The sequence below is a fragment of the Juglans microcarpa x Juglans regia genome, chromosome 4D (assembly GCF_004785595.1).
Source record: "Juglans microcarpa x Juglans regia isolate MS1-56 chromosome 4D, Jm3101_v1.0, whole genome shotgun sequence".
Taxonomy (NCBI): Eukaryota; Viridiplantae; Streptophyta; class Magnoliopsida; order Fagales; family Juglandaceae; genus Juglans; species Juglans microcarpa x Juglans regia.
Window position 1 is genome coordinate 34,758,137 of NC_054600.1, and position 21,561 is coordinate 34,779,697.

A 21,561-nucleotide genomic window follows, 5' to 3' on the forward strand; every position below is an offset into this window, starting at 1 on the left:
GGGTTAAATAGAGTAGACAAAATAGAAAGGTAAAAGCAGCTTTTTTTTTTTTTTTTTTTTTAAGCAATTCTACGCAACCTCCACACACCCCCTCCCCCTTAGTATTTTTTCTTTTTTAAAAATGCATTGTCGTCCGTGGCTCGATTATACTGTACGCTTGGGATCAATTGATCATGCTGCTTGATTACAGAACTCACATTCAAAAATAAAACATTCATGTTTCGACCGAGAGTTATTTTCAGTTCCAAATCGTGTCTTGCCAAACGACGTTTTCATCATGTAATGAGAAATTAGTTTTTGGGCTGACTCATCATTAGTATTAAAAATCACCATCATGTTTTATATAATCACTTCTCTGTAGCCTTTCTTGCAGACCACTTAATTACACCAAACCACCAAGAGATAAGTAAAGAAATGAGAGAGAGAGGTTTTATTGCACATTTAGGAAGTACTGAGAGAAGGATTTGAGGGAGTGTGGAAGCAAACCAATCCTTAAATCAATGCCCTTATCGTCATCAGGATTCTGCATAAAGTAAGCAACCTGTGGGACTGGAGAAACCAGTGGAGATGCATAAGCTGCTTCTCCATGTAAGAATGGGATCTTGTGAAATGGCATCCTGGTCCAATCAGAAAGCATGGTTAACTCCTTTAGAGGAGGGAGATCAGAAGGTCTTGGACCTTCGAGTGCCTCAACATATGCATACACGTACTCATTGCTTATTGAGTTTTTGGCTTCCCTTATTTTCTCAACTATTCTTTCATGGCTTTCTCCCTCCAATGCTCCTGCCGTCATTGCAATTGAGGCAAGTACATAAGCATTGCCGCTGAAACCTTTTGGCAGTGGCGGCACCATCCTGTTCCTTACGTCGACAGAAAATTGCAAGCACACCATAGTTTCCCTCCTCAGTCCCAAAGCCCTGCTCCTTGCCTGAGTTTTTCACGATTGATCCAGATCATCAACATCTAAAACCCATTATTATATATACATTAATCTTATCAAGTCTAGATCTACATTAATTAATATACATGCATAGATAAAACCCGGAATTCATTTAGAGGATCACGCGCGTTGGTCGAAGGGGCATGATTATATACCAAACTTTTATGGTATTAGTCTAGTCATTAAGCATTGTTATATGATTTGCTGACTGTTTATTCGTCAGTCACTAACTGTGCGCCTTCCGTACTCACAAGTTGAGATCTGGTAATTAATATTGGCAGCTTGTTAGCATAATTAATATTCGCAAACACCCACCGAGAGGCCTGCAAAGACTCAAATTTGTCGTTTAGGGCTAGGTTAGCTCACCGTGCTCGGTCTCTGGCAAGAAAACAAGTTGCGGATATTGAAGAATGTTGTGTAATGTTTTTATCTGCTTACCAGTTTGAATTAATGTCTACCTAATCTACTTAAATAATCTCAAGACCTAATATTCTTATATATTATTCGTTCTGCTGAAATCAGAAATTTGATTTGTGGTTTAAAATAGTATTACTGGAGAGGGTCGAAAATTTGAAATTCAATCGATTGAGAAATTTACCTTCCACAGGTGAGCTGCAACCACCTCAAAGGATGAGCATGAAAAGCTGCCTCCTCTCTTACCCGAGACTTTCCTCTTCAAGCTTTGTATCATTGCACTGCTTAGATGAAAGGTCCTAAGAAGGTAACTATTTTGATTCATGTACCCCACATCAGAAAAACTTTGATCAGTAGCTGCTTGCATTATCAACTGGTACAGATGATCTATGGCTGCAGCCCTCTTCCTACTTGAGCTTGATTTTTCAGATAACTTTGTAGTCATATTTGGGGCTGGACAGTTGGTGACCACCAATAGTGTCGACCCTCTCTCATGCAGTGGTTTTTGCTGCTCAACTCCTCCTTTTCCTTCCATAATAGCAGAATTAGAAGCCCATGCATACAAGAAATCATGGGTTGCCGGTCCATCAAACAACGAGTGGCTCACACCGATACCAATTGAATAGCCACCACAACCAAACTTGGTAACCTACATCACATGATCACCAGTTCATGTAAAACAACTTGGATTTTTTTGTTTTGTGCGTAAAATTTAATTTGGGAACAAGCTGTGTGTACCCTTGTTATCCAGTGAGAAGGAATTAAGCGTGTCCCAACGCTACCCTCATCCCCTTGATCATGAACAATTAAAAAATTGTTCTTTTTTTTTTTTTTTCTGTTTCTATTTTTCTTTTTCTGCATGAGTTATGGCTTGTTTTGGAAGCGTCTTACAGGGTAGAAAACATGAAAAAAATATCGAAAATATATATTGCAGAAGAATTTCATTAGAGGCAAGCTAGCGGAAACCCTAGGACGCTAATGAATAATTATAAGACTCGTGGCCATGCACATATAATTTCGGTGCTCATGCATATCTATGAAAATCGAACTTTTTGCATTAATGGACATGCTCGCCCAAAAGGCCTAATTGGTTGACCTACATATGAAAGATTTAAAGAAACATACACTACACCAGAAACTTATAAAATCATAATCCAAGGGTTAGGAAAACTAAGGTGGGGAATTTTTTAGTCTGGATCGGAAATGATTCTTGCATTTAATTAATGTAAATATATAAACTTGATCTATGGCTTCAAGAAGCACTCTCACCTGAGCAACAACCAGAGGCATCTGGGAGAAGTTTCCAAAAGAATGAGGCTTGTAAACCAGTTTCTCAAAGAACTTATTGTACTGAGAGAGGTCTCCAAGCTCTGAGATTTTAATCTGCGTCACTGCCTCAACTAAAACTGCACCCTTATTGTTGCACCAGAGATCGAGCTTTCCATCGTTTTGGTTCAGGCACAACCTACCTGCTGCCGGGTACCAAACCGACAAGGTATCCTCCAGGCCAGATTTCAAGCTGTTAAAAACAAAATCAAGTGACAAATCTTTGTAAGAAGGAGATGGTTTGTAAAAGGAAACCGTGTACATAAGGCTTGGACATTGCCTGTCCAAGTTTGAGAGGTTCAAAACTTTCTGGGGGTGCAAATATTTGGGACACACAGACACGCTCTTTGTTATAGTAACTGTTTGATCCTTTTCAAGTTGGGTGCCCATGAATGTGTTTTTCTGCTCTAATGTTTCTGGATTAATGCGAGATAGACACAGATCATGAAAGAAAGGGCTTTCTAAATATAAAGAGAAAAGCTTAGATTCCTAGGAGCCAACCCTATGTCTCTCTTTGGATTTCTTTAAGTCACTACTGATATAAGAATGATTTCGTGATGTGCATCTTTTTATAAGAAAATGCTTTAAAGCATTTTTTTTTGCATGGCACTATTTTTTTTTTTTTTTTTTGTATGAAAAGGATCCAGCCCGTGGGTCGGCGAATGTATTATCTGGCTCGCACTGGAGGGAGTGACCGATGACAATGACTTAATACCTATCGATGGTGGATAAACTTGAGAGATCATGATCATCCAGTAGATGGGCCCGGACATATATATGTTGTCGTAGAACCTAGCTAGCTAAGCTCGAGCTCCCAATATTCAATCAGCAAGTCAAGAATTCTAGTCAGGCTTTTGAATTTTGCCACTAAATTACTTGGAATATGTCATCCCCGTGATAATGATGATGATGATGATATATAGGTACATTGTGATCGATCATGTGTTAAAACTTGATTACACACAATAGGAAATAGTCCTATAAATCAGGGAAAGCATGTGAGATTGTCACATCCAACAACTGGATATAATATTACATACTTGATATTGTTTTCCGTAGCTAGTACTCATGTCAGTACTGTGGAGAGTAGCAGTGAATTAATAAAGCATCAACTGCAAGCAAGTTTGTCCCAAATTCCAGAACAAATTAGACGGAAAGCCTAGCTATAGCTTATATAAATTAGGTCGAATTGCTGAGAACGTTTCGAGAGCTAGCTGGCTCAAAAAACTGATTATATATTAATGTGGTAAATGCTGCTTAATTTTCCATTTCCAACTAATTAAAGTGGATAGGCAGAAGTACTAAGAGCTTTTGTTTGTTGGTTACAAATTAATTAGTAATTCAAGTCATGTTCGACAATTAAGTTTCTATATATACTATAACGCTTGAGCGAATAACCACAACAAAGTACAACAGATTAGAAAACTTGGTTTTTTATTCTCTCTTTGAGAGAGAAAAAAGGTAAAGCTAGCGCGCCGTTGATTTGTGGCAAACAAAGAGATCAGGTGGGGTTGAAGCCTGCTGGAAAGACAGGTTGGCATGCATATATATATATATATATATATATATGATCTCACTGAGAGAACGAGATGAGGGAGGGTTGGGGGAGAGGATCATGGAAAATTTATAAGTTGCTGTTTGTATCAAAGCTAGCATATTATATGCGTGCATTTGAAGCCCATACTTGTCTCTTCTTGTCTCTTACTTTCCCAGCATTTTGCCTTCTTTCCAGGTGATCTCTCTCTCTCTTTTTCCTTCACCTTCATCTCTCACCCTTCTTTTTCACCTGACCTCACATTCTTTAGTACACCATACAAAATCAGTACTCTCTCCAAGGAATTTCTCTACGATGTCTACTACTATTATATAGCTATTAATTATTTGTATCTCAAAGGAATTTGTTCTTCTCCACCGCTTCTAAAGTGCCCGCAGCTAGTAAATTCGCGTAATTTTATTAGATACGTTTTAAAGTTGGTAGGCTAATAAATATGAATGTAATTTGTGTTTGAAATAAAATCAAATAAACATAAAACTGATCTGATTATTAATTATTTTGTTAGTGTTTATAATTTATTCAGGAGTGGAATCTGAACTACCACTTGTATTTTTGCTTTAGATATAACTCCAAGCTGGGTCTTTGCACGGTAAATGTAAGATCTCACTCTCAGTACGGTCAAACCACTTCAACACCATACCTTCCTTTCTTTTTCTTTTTTCCTTTAAAAAAAAAAAAAAAAAAAGAAATAGTAGATTTGATGTAGAGGTACTATCAAGTTATAGGAGGTTATATTGAAGTAATCTTATTCATGACAAATTTCAAGCTTTAGCTAAAGCCTAAACTGGTACATCCTCCAAAGTCTAATGTGTCATTACAGCCCACAACTGTCTCATGCGATCGAAGGACAGGGAACGATGCTCCAACTCAGATTATGATATTTTCTTCTTAGAACGTCAGCCCACCAATCACCAAGGGCCTCACAGACACGCACGTGTCATTTGGTGATCCTTGGGTTTTTTTTTTTTTTTTTATGGGCCGATTCATGCTATCCAGCCTAATAATTCCCGTTTCTCCTTTGGGCTTCAACTTTAAGGCTTGACAAGAGACTTGTAATAGCCTTAAAACATAAATATCTATTTGGGTTTGGCTTCAACTGGAAAGATGGACTGATGCCGGCAAATGGAAATAGATATATGTATTATGTTGCAACAGAAAGCATAAGAATACCCAAATAGACTCATGAGCCACCGGGATATCTTTCCTGATCAACTGCGTTTCAATTCCGAATTAGAATCAATGGCAACTGCCGTAAAACAATAAAGTTTCATAGGTTAGCATCGCATGATATACATAAAAAATAACTAACTTCCGGTTTGGCAAAAGAAATTGCATCCCATTAAACTAAACAAGCAGAAACTGAACTAATTCCCACATTAAACAAACTTAACCCACCTCCCTTCTAAATTTTAATGAGAAAGAGAGATATTGATATAACCTTCCACTGTGCTAAAGTCGTATGAGTATACAAAATATAAATTGTAGGGATATTGCTCTTTAGGATGAACAGGCCCGCTACCATACCGTGTAGGTGTAGGAGAGGGGAACAGTACCAAAACTGGTGAAGAGTAGTGACTTTATACCAATGAATAATTGTTAAACATATCTATCGGCCTAAAGGTTCTAACTGAACTTCCATTCTTCCAGACTGTTGCGACTCTTTTTCTGAGAGAGTCCCGGTTGGGCTCAAAAGATCAAGAGAGTCATCTTCCTCGTGGTTACCCAGTACCCAATTGCTTCTTCCAAAAATTCTGTCTCTCCTTCGGCGTTTTTCACGGAATTCCAGATACATAACTATCAATGCACCCATCAAGAACCAAACCATTAGGGCCCAAATAAGTCCATGTACGTTTTCACCACCATATCTGTCGTCTAAATGCTTCATTCCAGTGAAGAGTGCTGCAATACCCACGACAATGGCAGATCTGCCCACAATGACGTGAACATACTCCCAAAGAACCCTTTTGGACGAAACCTCCTCCCCATTGGAAAGTTTTTTAGGCCTCATGAATGCATTGACTGGCTGTAAACAAGCCAAAATAATTGCGGTAATACCAAATTTTACATGTAATGAGGTGACATAGAAACCCCGAAGCTCAGCGACAGCAAAAAGAAGGGCAAGTAGGACAATCGCCAAACCCGAGTACTGCAGGTAAACATGAATCTGGTACCATCCATCACCTTTAATGTGTTTTAAGTATCTAGCTGCCAATATTCCACCAGGAAGCAATATGCCCCAAGCAAGAAACATCATGAACCCATGTACAGCCAATACAGGGCGTAAATCCTCTTCCGCCTCAGCAGAACCATGCATAAGCAGCACCCGAACAAGCCTGCTACTTTTAGCAGAATGCATGTTTCTCTCGCTTAGATGTTCATTCGTCCATCTAGCACCCATTGCCCAAATAACTTTCAGAGGAGTTGTCCGATCAATGATGTTATTACACTCCTGTCTTCCACTTTCACCGCGATTACATGATGGTCTCAGTGGACGCGTAAACTCCAAAGTGATCATGCCGTTTTCTGATTTGCATCTCACATATGTTAAGTTCTCTCTTGTTGGATGCACGCTCAAGGCGTCCTTTCCATCAATCCAATAAGTGTCTACTCTCCCTACACCCCTTTCGTCAACCCAACCCACATAAGCATAGCTATTTATCATTCCACTGCCAAATCCTATTGCAAGATAGCCACTTTTTTTCTCACCACGAGCTGCAATAGATATTGAGTCCCCTGACAATGTCCAAAAGAATGTAACTTGCTGATCATCCAAAATAACACTGTTATTATACATATCTGACAGACCCCCATCAACCACCTGCACTCTCCAACCCATTTTCTGTTCAAAAAATGACTGATAATAAACTTGGTCTGGAGTATTCCTATCAGGCGCCCATTTCAATTCCATTGGACTAGCTTGAACCCCTTCAGCTTCCGGCCCTCCTGCATAAATAGTCTCGGTCATATTCCTCAATGTCGCGTTGCCACCAATTGGATCTGAGGTAACGTAGAGAGCAACATCATGCCCTGCTTGTATTGAAAACTTCACGGGTACCCCTCTTTCCACTCTCAGTACTGGGGCCTCTTTCTTGTTAATGTAAAGAACTTTCAAAGGATTCGGGGGATTCGGGTAATGCAATGCTGGACCAGTCGTAACAACAAGCGGAACATTGGCATCAGCAATTATAAGATCCTGATCCTCCTTGTCCTCTGCATCCAAAGGACCCAAACAATCATCCACATGTTCAGAAATATTAAGTATCAAATTCCCATAAACCTCGAGCCGTGGCCCCCCATGATTTTGGGGAAGATAGTAAGGCCTCAGAGCATCAGGCGGCCTTATCAACCCCAAGGCCCAAATGACCGTCATGTTCTCCATGGGGTTCACCTGCAAATCATACTTCTTGTCGAATGGCTTCAACGGCCTCTGGTACCGAATAAACGATACTCCGTCCTTCCTATGCCCATAAACTAACTTCGTGTTGTTCACCAGACCAACTGGGTCCGACCCTTCGTAAATCGTATCGGGACAAACCCCTTGCACCAAACCATCCTTGTTTGTCATACACTCACTGTACTTTGTGATGTAAAAGTCATCCACAAACGGCGATCCTTCCTCCTTGAACCCCGCCACGGCCACATCTGCGTGGAGCATGAATTGGGAAGTGGAATTCGGGTTTGCCCACCCGAAAGCCATGTAATTCATGGTCCCAGTCGCCGCCTCCAACCCGATATCGATGGAATTCCCATCCGCATCCAACGTCCACCGAACCCTATAGTTTTTGGACAGCACCTTACAATTCTCCAACATAGTGGGCTCAGTATGAACCGAGAGGGCCTTCTCGGCACCGTCATTCGATGGAGACGGAGCTAAATCAGCCGTCCCATTTACCGAATCGGCGAGCACGGCGTGCCCGAATTCTGACGCAGTGGGGCGGTCCCACACGGCGAGGACATGGATCTGATCCCAGGTCACGTTTTCCCTCAAATGCACAACGAAGCTTGCGTTCTTGTAGGTTTCGTTCAGGTTGTGGTCGGAGATCACGAACCCAGAGGTGAGATTATCTAAATCGGGCGCGATGGCGCCCCACCAGTGGACGTCGGACCCGGGTAGCATGTCGAACTGGGAAACCCGGAAAGAGCAACCGTCGATTATGGTGAAGACACCCCGGAGTTGGTGCTGGGACATTGTGAATTCGGATCGGAGGTGGGCTAGTGGGTTAGTTTTGGGGCAATCAAGAAGCGGATCCGCATGGCAAATGAGGAGGAGGAGGATGAGGAGAAGGCTCAGGAGAAACCCAAGGGAGACGGGTTTTAGAGGCATGAGGAGGGAAGGAGAGTGAGAGATCCGGATCTGGTCGGATCGTAAGACCGTGCGTTTGGGTCCGAAGTCGTGGCTAGGTTTTTAGGTTATGCGTGAGAAAAATTGACCAAGTTTGAAAGAGAGAAGGAACGATAAGATTACCTGGAGCAAAATTGATCGGAGAGAAGTTCGGTCGCCGTCGAGGAAAGAAAGAGAGTGCGGAGAATCAGGGTGAGGCAAAGTAGGAGAGAAGGGTATAAATTAGTTATGGGGAAGTAGTTCTCACTTCTCACCACGTACTGCTCTGGGTTGCTTGCGGCTGGCACTTCTGTAAATTCATTTGGAGGGGAGGAGACGCCGAGGAAGCTGCCCAAAGATTGAGCCTTTATTCATTTTTAATATTATATTTTCCCCCCTCCTTGGGAGTAAGAACAAACAGTTGGCCTGCAAAGCTGTTGCGTAACCAAGTCCTAGATTAAACGACCCCAGACGTACCAAAACTAGTTATTGTATTTATATAAGAAAAATATATATGTCGTTTTCTGTAGCTATAGTTTGAAGTTCACGATTTATTACCTCAGAGGATATACCATTTACTTCAAATATAATAATAATAATATATACCATTATTTATTAGTGATTTTACCTGTTCCATTTAGATTAAAAAAGTAATTCATCTCATTTTATTTTTTTTATTATTATAATTTTTTTAAATTCACACAAAATATAATAAATAATTTTAATTTTTTTAAATTTCAATTCAATTTTTTCAAGTCTCAAAATAATAATAATATTATAATAATATTTTTTTAATTTTTATCTAAAATTATCTTATCTCATTTCTTAATTCAAATCGATCCTAAATGATTTTACATACCAGTTATTTCAATGAGAATTACTTAAAATAAGTCGCACACTATGTAATATGAAAAATATTATTTCATTTTCGCAAATAACAGTTCTCGGCAAATAGTTAAAGTAATGAGATAGTGAGGAACTGTGAATAGTTGTAAAAAAATAATAATAAAATATTAAATATAATAAAATATATATATAATAATAAATAATAGTAAAATAATAATAAAATAATAAATACTGAGCTCAGAATCCAAATCTAATACTTTGGTTTTAAAAACAGTCTTAAGTGCCTTTTACACGCTTCTTGGAATTTGGTGTTGGCACCACCTTGACTTCAAAATACGGGATCAACATTTTGTAGCAATTTCCAGTCTTTATTAATCCCTGAACGTGATCAAAGAGAGCATCTTGTAAATAAGATTTAAATCTCCTCCCAACCGTTATTGGGGTTTGACGGGAAAAATAAGATGAGATAAAATAAAAAATATTATTTATAAGACATTAGTTGGCGACCATGACAGAAATTAATATATAACCAGCGATGCCAGGACTGTCAAGAGGAATAAAAAAATGTCATAAATCCTAAACCAATATATGATCCCAATGATTCCTCAATACGGACACCTCAACACACCAATATACTCCTTTACCGGTTCCGTTTGAAAATGTTGACAACATTTCAGATTATTTATAAATAATAACAAAGTTATTTATGAATAATAATAAAATAATAATAAATAATTTGTAAATAATAATGAACTGTATATAAATAATAGTAAAATAGTATAAAAAGATACGAGAACATCTGTGCTCTCTCAAACACAATCTTATCGCCCATTATTTCCATGAAGAACCATTGTTAATTTGTTACGAATGTCCAAGAAGGGGGGCTTCTTGATAAAGATCTCGCATATGAGAAGCACCTGCGAGAATGGAAACTCCATAGGTCCATTGGTCTTAGTTTTTAAAATTTGTCATGGTGCGGCAGCTTCCCTCGATAACCGAGGCCACAGGTCGATCTCTAATTGTGGTAGTATCAGGAGTGAGTCTTTTTAACCACGAAAGCGAGAATTGATTCAGCCAACCTCTCAGAAGCAAAGCACATTTCTCCACTAGCTTCTAGTAGCATCAGGTGGTGAATCTTTCACAACGCTAGCAGCAATGTAGTGAATCAGGGAATCCAAGTGACAACTTTTCTTCAAGCAATTTCGCCATTCCCATCGCACATCAAACAAAATGCTTCCGCTTCATTGGAAAGATGGAAGCTTGGGAAGACAGAGAGAAGCTACTGCAAGCTTTCCCACCGCCATGTTCTTAACCAAGAACCAATCACTATTCAGTCTATCCATTGATCAAGCTCTAAGAAAACTAATTCCTTCAACATGATCAAGAAAACCTTGCCTTAAAGAAGAATTATAATAGCATTCATCTGGATAACTACTCTATGATTAATTGCAATGCAACCCGAGCTTCCCAACCCATAATTAGCATTCATCTGGATAACTACTCTATAAAATGTAATAAACATCAGTCAAGACAAAAGGGCTTCCATCTGCAAGACATAATTAGCATATAAATTACAACACTGTAAGTTGCAAGGCAGAAGCCAAAACTGAATCTTAGGAGCCACAGGTACTCTGCTGCCTCGAAATAGAGAGGATACAACACAAATGATGTTTGCTGTAAGAATAAGGTGTATTCCTACATCATAGAAACACCAGAAATCAAAGATTCTCCGCAAAATAGTAGAGATTGCAGAATAACAGCCTGGTTTATGTCAATGAAAGAAATAAAAACAGAAACACACACCAAATGATTTGCAATGATAGAAACATAAGACGGTGAGGATATCACAAATTCACAATTGCATACCTTGAGAATAAATTGATAAATGAACCGCCCCGTTGATGAAAATGTGTTTCCGGAATAAGATTAAAAAGAGCATCCGTGCACACACGCATTATGAGGATGATTTTGAGAACAGCAGCCACGTCTCCGGTAGCATATATTGTCCTACTTTCCCTCTTTGCACACCTCCAATTCCCAGGCTTTCTCCAACTTTCAGAAAGGACCAAAATAGCTTTCTGGCTGTGCTAACACTGACACACATATACGTACGCACACAAAGAACGCACAGTTAGCTATCTTCTACAAGCAGGGTAAATTCCAAAAACAAACCTTCACTACCTTCACAATCAATTGATTGACAATATATACATGTTTGTGTCATGAACTAAACAAAACAAAACAATAACAGTATGGAGGTAACCAGTGGATGTTGTCAAAGAGAAAAAATAAACTCCGCAGAAGGATAGAAACATCTTAAATTTTTATTCAAAGACTAACTGCAACATGTACACGCAAATCAGGCTACAAACCAGTTAAGGTTTCAGTTACAAAGCCAGCACAGAAAATAAGTTACGACTAAATCAACAACTTTTTTTCCAGTTTACAAAGAGAACTGAAAGTCTCACACTTAAGTAGTCTACAAATATTCTTCAATATTCTCCAATTATTTCCTTTCAATTGGTACTCTGCCCATTCTCGACACCAAGACCATATAAAACACCAGCGTATTTCTCTGTTGAGCCATTGAAGAAGGTGTCCCTCAACTTTCTAAAGGTACAAGCCGTCAGCAAACTATCAGAACCCGCTTGATGACACACACCAACTCTCTCCACATCCAACAACTCCGCAAGCTTGTTCAACCCACCGTGAAGGCTATTGCAAAACTTCATCAGATGCTTGATGTCATACACTATCGGAAAATACATGTTGATCAGATCAAAGAATCCCGCTTGTGTATCAGGCAAACTCCGGCAGGTCAACAATTTAAGCAAGTACCCGAAATCATACCCGCTATGAAAGGTAACCCAATGCACGCCATCGTTCAACACAATCCCCGACGACATCAAAAGCTCACCGAACCGACTCACATCAATGCCCTTCTCATTATTCTTCTTGAAATCAATCCCGGACTGGTGCAACAACTCAATGGAATCGCTTGCGAAAATATCCTCGCTTATATTGAACTCGCGGAAGTTGAATTGCCAGATGCAAAACATATCAGTGCCGCAAGTGGGAAGATTCCCATGCTCGTCGGAGAAAGTGAGACCCAATTGGATTAATTTCAACATATCAACATTGTCTTTCAGTGTTTGGTAGTTATAGTCATTGATGTTCTTGAAAGTACCCACAGGCCGAAGAACCACGCCTGGGAACTCGGTATCCATGGCAATATAATTATAATTGTCAACAACTTCACGGATCAGAGCAAATTCTTCCTCCAGATTATCATTCCATACGTCACGGATTTGAATCGAATCGCCTTTCGGTAAAATCGACATTTCCAATACTTGAATTCAGGCAACAGAAGGAGGAATACAATCAAACCCAGATCTGAAAACAGACTTAACTGTTCTGTGTAACTGTAACTTAAGTTCTCGCAAAAAGGACAGCGTATTCTGCTTCGAGTAGATCTGGAACAGACAGAAGATGAAATAACAGAAACGAAAACAATCGACGAATCATTCAGAATCCTCTCCAAAAACGTGAACCGAACTAGGTTACTGCGAATTAGAGTCCAGACGACCGCGTTTTGATCGTTCCACTAGATCTGAGGCAAACCCAATTAAAAACGTAACGTAAATTAACCAAGAAAAAAGGGTATCGATATATAACCTAATAAGAACCCTACAAAGCAAATAGATTCAATGAAAAATAAAAACTTGTGAGAGCACAAGATATCTGACCTTGGATTGGTGAAACAAGGTTTGTGATTATACAGATCTCGAACTTGGAATCAGTGATTTACGCTTCGTCGAAGCGAACTCTCTAGGTCAACGAACCAGAGAGAGAGAGAAAGGAACGTGGTTCTGAGACCTTTACTTGCGGATGGGGGGGGGTTCTTAACGAGTGAAAGGACGGGGCGAAAAGAGGAAAGTGATGTTGCCAAAGAGCGAGTCCAACGATGTCGTTTTTCAACCAATTAGGAGTTTCCATATTTTTTTGGATAACTAGTGTGAAGTTATTAGAATTTTTTTTGGAAAATTATTCATATCAGTCCATAGTCACAGTACACCTAAAAAATAAATAAATAATAATAATAATACGTGGTATGCTGCGTCTATAGGCTGATGGGTATAATGATTTATTTTTTATTGAGTAATGTTATGGATCAACCCATGTTCATGGCTAATCCATAGCACACCTTATGTATTACGATTTAACCACCTTTTTTTTTTTTCTCTCTCTCTAAAAATCCATTTCTCTTTTCTCATATGTTTCCTCCTCTCCTTCTCGTTTCTCTCTTCTCACCCTTGTCCCCGTCGCAGTCCAGATCCACTGTCGCCGTTGATTCGGCCTCCCACCGTAGCCACCGACCACCATCATTGAACCCGTCCTCCTCCCCCAGCCCAAGGCCCGTAGCTCCTCCGCACGCACGCTGTAGCCCAACCTCACACACCCACGTCGCGGCTCACATTCCGCCACCTATAGCCGCATATTGCCGCCCACGAGCATGCCGAACGTCCACCCCTCAGCCATACCCTCATTCCCCAACACACACCGACTGCCCACATCGACCATTTCTCTTTCCCTCACATGCCCTCTCCCTCGCTGGTCCTCTCTCCCTCACGGCCAAATCTGCACCATCGGCCGTCATCTCGAAAGTCGACGGTACCTCATCAGTTGCCTCCACCTCGACAGTCGATGCCCGAGAATGGGTAAGGGGCGGGAGGCCTTAGGCAACATAGGTGATGGAGAGATAAAGTAAAAATTAAATTTGAAATGAGAGAGAAGTGGGTTTTGTTGGGGATGTTTTTGGTTATTTTACTATTGTATGTTTTGGATGATCCCAAACAGTAAGCTGATGCCAATACTTTTTTTTTTTATTATTATGTTTTAAAACAAATCATTAATATTTAACGTTCTTTATTATTTTTAACATTTTATCATTAAGTTGTCTTCTAATTTTTTTTAGTAATTAGTTGAAGAGTTATTATATTCTCAAATTGAATGTGTGTAGAACATAACGTACATATCACTTAAATGATAAGATTTGATTTGTAAAATTTAAAGTTTAAAATCTATATTCTAAATTAAATTATGTTCTTATGACTTATCGATTTAATAATAAATTTTTTCTTGATTGAATGTTGATATAATGAGATGTGAGCCTATTAATTTTTTACTAGTAATTTAAAATTTTTTTAGTCGAAGACATGTGAGCATATTAATTTACTGGTAATTTAAATTTTAAATTCTAAAAAAACGATTGTTTAATTATAATGGTGATTAATTAAAAATATATATAACGCACGTAATGGGCTGCACTAATTTGTTCAATCAGTGTAGAATGGTCATTGTAACATGACAGGTCAGTGCTCCATTCCAAAGCATGCGAATGTTTATTTATAAATCAAAATAAGAAAATTGGACTTCTTTGACCATATCGCCATCACATTCATTCATTTTGGTATTTTTGTATCATTTATCGAATTCAGAATTCATCTTATCTTATCTTATCTAATAATTATAATTTTTTTAAATTTTTATATAAAATATAATAAATAATTTATTTTTTTTCAAATCTCAAAATAATAATAACATTAAAAAATAATATTATAATAATATTTATTCAACTTTTAATGTTAATCTCAATTTATTTCATATCAACTCACTATTTAAACCTCATCTAAATTGCCGTTTTAGTGGACGCTAAATGTCGTTTCATTATATTTTAACATGTTATGTTACGAATATGGTACCGTGCATGAGAGTTTCTTCAATCAATTAGTGGGGCTAGCTACATCCACAGGTCCTCGACACCATTTGTTTTTCAAACATTTTATATAGTACAAATTATTTTGAAAATTTCAAGAAATAAGAAGATCATTTAAGTAACAGTTGCGATAATCGAAGGGGACAAACAATATAAATACATAAGTGATACGAGGAGAATTAAGTTGAGCCCAAAGGAGCCGAAGTTGCATCTTCAAAAGCTATCGAAAATTGGAGCACGGGCTGCAAAAGAAGAGTCCCCATGCCTCCACTATTTTCACATGTCGTAGAACATAAAGCATAAATATTTTCTTTTATAATTATTATGCAAAGGACTGGAAATAAATGCTTTCATAGCTCAGTTGGTTAGAGCACCCGTTTAGTAAGCGGGAGGTCTTGAGTTCGACTCTCAATGAAAGCATGCTCGGTTTATGGTTTTTACTTCTTACTCTCTCTGGATGCTGGAAGTGACTCGACTGACGAAATAGAATTTTCTTAGCAATTGTAAACTGGAAAGGACGATGCTATGTCCACAAGAATTATCAGAATCCTCACGCTTTTTTCTTTTTTAAAAAAATTTCATTAATCATTAAAAAAATCACAAAATTCATTTAAAAACATTTCATTAATCATTAAATAAAAATATTTTAAGAAATAAAATAAAATTAGAAACTTTCGTAATACTTTTACTTGGGAATAGTATTTTCCAACTGGAAAATCCAGCCAATTGGGTGCTAGACTCCGATTTCTCCCACAATTTTGGCCACGTGTCTCGTTATCACTCGTCCACATCCCTAGGGAACACCGCAACGCCACCCTTCTCGCTCATAGGTTCAATCGGATTCAGTTTGTTACAGGAGAAATTTTATTTATAGTCTTTAAATAGAGATTGCATGTACATATACATTATTAAATGAGAAAAAATATCATTTAAAAAAAATTAATTTTGTAATTTTAAAAAATTTTGAAGCTAAAATAGTATAAGCTTGTATTGCAGTCCCCTCTTGTTATATATCCTCAGATCTCCCAAAAATATCTTCCACCGCAAAACACCGTCGTCAATGTACGGACGTCCGATAACATTCAGAATCTCAGATCTTATATTCAGGTACTTGTTTCCCTCGCTCTTTACTACTCCGTTTGTTTTCCATGAAAAGGAAGGGATATTAATGTAAAAAAGAAGAAATACGTTCTCTTGCTTTATATTATATGTAACAGTAGATGTTCCTTTGATTTGTTTGGTCGTAGAAATGTAGATTGCTATAGCACGTATGGTTTTCCTTTCGAAAAGAAATGAAGGTTTTCTAAAGACTACGCGTGGTTCCTTGAAATATTGGGGGAGGAAAATGATAGATTTAGTATAGAACAAAGAATCGAGCTAAAGTATTAGTAAGTATTAGTATGGGCTAACACTCTTAAAATTGTCATGTAGCTACTCGCTGTAGTGTCACTGATGTGGTATGCTTTGATATTTTGGTGGCTATCAGTTTGTGGCTAGTGATAAAATAGATGCCGAGGCCAAATAGCAGCTGAAAAAGGTGTGATTGTTTGTTGGCTCTCAGTTTACCTGCAAATAATTCTCGAGAAAAACATGGATCAGATACGAAACACCATTATAAAACATGAAGCGTTATTCAAGGAACAGGTATGGAATTTTTCCCGTGGACTATATAATAGAATGGGTGTAAATGAGTTGCATTTACGTATTGAGTTCAAACAAAAAAAAAAAAAAAAAAATAGAGTTCAGTGGCAAGTTTCATTGTCAAATAGAAAAAATGAACAGCAGTTACAATGAGTGAGATTATGGAGTGTGTTTGTGTCTGCAAAAATCTCTTATATTTGAAAGACAGGAGAAAACCCATTATATTTACTACAAACGAATGAAAAAACAAGTTAATTGTTAGTCCCTAGTGGTAAGTTCCTCATAGACAACTAGTTGGACGACGGACATGAACTGCATGAGCTATTTTTTCTGGTAAATGGCTCTTCCCTGGCTTCATATGGATGCTTTTATGCATTGTTACATACCAGTGCTGTAGTAAGTGATAGTGGTAGCTTTGTTGTTATTACCATCATTATAGTCATCTCTTTCAACAGCATAGCTCCTCATTGCGTTTTGCTTTTGTTTAGACAAATAGCGATATTGCGATCATTTTTGTTTTCAGATTTCAATTTACTATCCATATCTGCTAAATCATCAAATCATGACCATTGCAGGTTCAGGCTTTGCACAAGCTGTACGGTATCCAAAAATCAATCATGCAAGGCATAACAGGAATTCACTCCCAGGCCCAAATTCTAGCTTGTAATCCTAAAAGTTTTGTACTTGCAGATGATAAATACATTGGTTTTGTTTTGGCGGGGAAACATCTGAGGCCAGCATATGCCAGTGGTTAAGCTTATAAGGATGAGTCACTTAACCTTACCTTGCACCCTTTCTCCGTGGTTGTTTATAAAGGATGTGATTCATTATGGACCGATACGAGACAGGTGGAAACTCTCCAAACTGCTCAAAGAAAAACAATCAGAAATTTTGATCTCGAGAGATTACCAGATTATCTGAATGAATCTGAGAATCAGATTGAACCAAACAGTTCCAAAAGGTCAGATAAAAACTTAATTTTGTTGAAAACAGCCACAAATGCCATTAGAGATTCATCAACCCTAGTAGATTTATCTGTTGTTCAGGTGGACTCTCCAAGTTTGCAGCATATATTTCCAGACACAAACTTAAGAATGCTTTCAGTAAATGGTCAAAAGATCATACCAAACGGTGATGGAGTCACAGAAGGCAAGGCTTTTACAGCTGATATCAAGAAAATTGCAAGTTTTTTTAGCCCAAATAACTCCAGTGAAAATAAAACATCACTAGATTTTCCAAGAAAGAGCTTGCCTGCAGTTGGCAAGTCCGATACATACCGGGATTCAAGACACATTGGAAAGCAAATGTTGTTTCACGAGGTTATCTCTTCATCTTGCATATCATTCTTTCTCATATCAAATTTCTGTGAGTTATGCTGCATTGATCAAGTTGCGATAATTACATCATTCAGGGATGGAATCTATTTGAAGTCCAAAGAATTCAATACTGGAAAATCTATTTTTAAGCTATGTGTTGATACATACTTGAATCATAGTTTGGCTCCTCTGTTGTTGACTTTATCTTTCACGGTTTTATGGATGTTCAAAGCATTTACCTAACATTGTATCGCACAGGCATGCAATGCAGAGGTGATATTCAATCATGTAGCTTGATCGATCTTAAGCTAATTCTTCTTAGGAAACTTATGACACTTGTAAGTTTGCTTGCCTGCATTTCATTGGATGCGAGAACTTTTCTACATATTTCAATGGAGAAATTTAATGTTTGTGTAGTCCATATGAAATCATGGCATTGGCATCTTCGTTTTTGTTTTATAAAGAAGGGAGCATTTTTTACTTATAAAAAAAAAAAAAAAAAAAAAGAAGGGGCATTTTTTGGTGCATCCCGAACTTAGTTACCTGGAGCCAACCCGTTGCTGACTCTTGTTCTTCAGGGTAGAAGAGGATTGCATATTTCTGGCTCTGCTGACTGGTAGTAGTCATGTTCCATGCCTGTTGCCTGTTCCTTCGGATGTGTCACGTTGGCAGGATAATGTTCTATCGGATTTAATTTTCTCTCTGTGCCTGAGTTAATTTGCGGAATAATGTTAATTATCAAATTTATAACAGGGGAGTAAAATGTCATCAAAATGAGTCTTTTTCTAGCGGGTGTTTTGGAGCTGGTGCCTCAGTCCGTCAGGCAGCAGGGACATGTTTATTGTTCGCCCAACTCAAAGGCGTTTTGCTTGTTCGGATCACAACTAGCTTGCAAGCTCGAAATTGCTGAGTAAATGTTTTCTCAGCTACCATTTTTTGTAGTTAAAATTGCTTGAATATTCACGTTTTTTTTTTTTTTTTTTTTTTTTTTTTTAACTTGTTAGCTGTTCTAGCCTCTGGCCCTCTAGTCTTACTCACGATTTATTTCCACGTGTTTTCAGGACTCCTTAAATTACATGAATCGAAAATATGACGGGGTATATTCTGAAAAACATGATTCTGAAAATATCCCAGAGCAAGATAATGGTCGTATTATTGAGGTCGAGGGTAATTCCCTAAAGAGCTCCGTCATCAGCTCGCAGGGTTCTTCAACCATGGATTATGTACGGTGTGATTCTACATACAGTAAAGGATTATTCGGTCGAAGGTCTCCTCCCTCGAGAACAAATTCTGTTCCAGGAAAGCAAGACCTTAATTCATTTCCTATGACCTCTCAAACAAGTGTAGATCATAACGAAGTGGAAAACCCAAATGGCTTGGCTAATGGAAGCAACAACATTCAGTCCCAGTATACGAAGAGCTACGAGGACAAAAATGGTTGTTGCAAGGAGATTCACACAAGCTGTTATGAGGTGGCTTGAATTCTGATTGAACAGTGCAAGTGTCGTAGGTTCGCTCGAGCGGAGGTTCACTCAGCTCGAGCGAATTCAGACAGAGAGCTTCGCTCAACATTCGCTCGACATTCAGCTCGAGCGAATTCAGACAGAAAGCTTCGCTCAAGTATCGCTCGACATTCAGCTTGAGCAATATCCAAGTCAGAGAGCTTCGCTCGACACTCGCTCGACACCCAGCTCGAGCGAGTTCAGGCAGAGAGCTTCGCTCGACTCTCCCACAACTGTTGGCTTGAGCGAAGTGCAGAATATCTACGTTCGCTCGACACTCGCTCGACGTTCGCTCGAGCCAATGTTCACAAAAGTGAATTCTCACTTTTCCTATAAATATCAAACGGCGCCTCTCATTTGATTTTAAGACTTCAGAATTCATTTGTTATTTGTTTCGGTGTTTTCTTGAGAGAGAAGTCTAGAGAGAGTTTTGAGAGATAACTTCCTTGTGAAGTTTTTGTTGTATTGATTTGTACTCCATCTCTGTTGAAAGTGAAATCTTCGATACCGACCCCACCAGTGGACGTAGGCTCGTTTTGAGTCGAACCACTTAATTCTTGGTGTTCATTCTGTGTGATTGTCATCAATTTCTTTCGTTTTAGTTCCGCTATTATACTTCGCGTTAGTCCTAGCTATACTTATTCCCAACACAAGCTCTGGTGGAGAAGAAACTGCTCAGTATGAATGTGAAAAAGTGACCCAGGCCATCAAAGATGGTATAACTATAGACCTTTTGCTCGCCTACACCCTTTCTGACTCTGAAGGTGAACTTGTGAAAGAGAAATCAGCTGTGCATGGAATATGTGAAAGAATTGCAGCAGAAGTTTTGCTCAGCCTGGCACCCAACAGAGCACAAGTCGATCTCCAATTACATGGCACCCGATTAAAGACTCAGAAGGGCAAGTTCAGTAAAGACAAAATGATTTCTGATAAGCAGGGGAGACAAGCTCGTGGAAGACATGCTAATCATCGCCAAGGTGGTGTTGCAAGTGAATCCGTAACATGGGAAAGGACTGTTAATAGGAGAAGGACCAAGAGAAGACCCCGGTAACTAGTTCTTTCCTGATTGAGTTTCATATGGCTTAGCAACTCAATGCGATTATGAAGTTTTTCGATCATGCTTGTGTAGAAATTGCTCTTTATTTATTCTACTAGTCCCATGATATCTGAAGATGAGTGTCAGAAATGTAGCGACAGACCCTCTCTATTACAGAATATGACCAGTCCACCGGTCCAGGAAAATAAATATTTAAGATAATAACCTAACAATTTACGTCTCGTTAGGTAAAAATGATTTCATCTCATCATTACCTAATTATTATAAATTTTTTAAATTTAAAAAAAATAAAATAAAATAATTCAAAATTTTTAAATCTAAAAATAAAGACTATTTTAAAAAATTATATTATAATAATATTTTAATTTTATAATATTTTTATTCTATATTTTTTTCTCTTTTTTCAAAATTAAATAAAATATTTTAACTCAAATCATTTCACTACTATTCATAAACAATCTCAACTCACTATCCAAATTCCAAACCAACCCTTATGTTATTAGTTTATAGCATTGACAATAGTCTAGCCAAAACCAAAGCCAAAAATTACATGTTTTGCCTAAAGCCAAAGTCATTCAGCATATAACTCCACATTGGATTATCCATATAGTTGCCAAAATATTAATATAATATTTTTTTAATAATAATATTTTTAAATTTCTTTTCATATTTTACAACTACACAAACCATATTTTAATTAATAATTAGATACAACAATATTAATAACCATGCATAAAATCAGTTAATTAATATAATTATTGACAATGTTAATTAATAATTGGAGATAACAATATTTTGGAATAAAATATGTATTTTGACTATGAACAGTGTCTAACTAAATATGGGGAAAGATTTAGATTTACTGTA

General features: G+C 38.0%; 3 protein-coding genes and 1 non-coding gene across 5 annotated transcripts; 1 reads left to right on the forward strand and 3 right to left on the reverse strand.

The window, feature by feature from the left end:
- Positions 1–144: 144 nt before the first annotated feature.
- On the reverse strand, positions 145–3,235 carry LOC121259383 (brassinosteroid-related acyltransferase 1). Of its 2 annotated transcripts, XM_041160947.1 has the most exons (5): positions 2,624–3,235; positions 1,539–2,003; positions 1,192–1,263; positions 371–928; positions 145–275 (listed from the first exon to the last, which is right to left on the reverse strand). In XM_041160947.1, exons 1-4 carry the CDS (start codon positions 3,068–3,070, stop codon positions 431–433), a joined length of 1,482 nt encoding a protein of 493 aa, XP_041016881.1. In that variant the 5' UTR covers positions 3,071–3,235; the 3' UTR covers positions 145–275; positions 371–430. The 2 variants fall into 2 exon arrangements, with proteins under 2 accessions (XP_041016881.1, XP_041016882.1); XM_041160948.1 differs by lacking the exon at positions 1,192–1,263 and having other exon boundaries at positions 145–272; positions 368–928.
- Positions 3,236–5,482: 2,247 nt separating this feature from the next.
- On the reverse strand, positions 5,483–8,908 carry LOC121259384 (cytochrome b561, DM13 and DOMON domain-containing protein At5g54830). Its single transcript, XM_041160949.1, has one exon. It carries the CDS (start codon positions 8,557–8,559, stop codon positions 5,842–5,844), a length of 2,718 nt encoding a protein of 905 aa, XP_041016883.1. The 5' UTR covers positions 8,560–8,908; the 3' UTR covers positions 5,483–5,841.
- A 2,796-nt stretch (positions 8,909–11,704) lies between these two features.
- LOC121259385 (probable CCR4-associated factor 1 homolog 7) lies at positions 11,705–13,341 on the reverse strand. The gene is made up of 2 exons (XM_041160951.1): positions 13,149–13,341; positions 11,705–13,012 (listed from the first exon to the last, which is right to left on the reverse strand). The coding sequence occupies exon 2, from the start codon at positions 12,741–12,743 to the stop codon at positions 11,919–11,921; it is 825 nt and encodes a 274-aa protein (XP_041016885.1). The 5' UTR covers positions 12,744–13,012; positions 13,149–13,341; the 3' UTR covers positions 11,705–11,918.
- Positions 13,342–15,524: 2,183 nt separating this feature from the next.
- Positions 15,525–15,598, forward strand: TRNAT-AGU. The gene has a single exon. It is a non-coding gene; the product is annotated as a tRNA-Thr (tRNA).
- The last annotated feature ends 5,963 nt before the right edge of the window (positions 15,599–21,561 follow it).

Excerpts from the sequence above, each read along its gene's own strand:
- LOC121259383 (XM_041160947.1), bottom strand. The coding sequence starts at position 3,070 with ATGGGCACCCAACTTGAAAAGGATCAAACAGTTACTATAACAAAGAGC. Across the intron at positions 1,264-1,538 it reads TTGCAGCTCACCTGTGGAAG|GCCTCTCGGTGGGTGTTTGC; the intron begins GTAAATTTCTCA and ends GAGTCTTTGCAG. Across the intron at positions 929-1,191 it reads TAATTACCAGATCTCAACTT|GCAAGGAGCAGGGCTTTGGG; the intron begins GTGAGTACGGAA and ends TGAAAAACTCAG.
- LOC121259384 (XM_041160949.1), bottom strand. The coding sequence starts at position 8,559 with ATGCCTCTAAAACCCGTCTCCCTTGGGTTTCTCCTGAGCCTTCTCCTC.
- LOC121259385 (XM_041160951.1), bottom strand. The coding sequence starts at position 12,743 with ATGTCGATTTTACCGAAAGGCGATTCGATTCAAATCCGTGACGTATGG.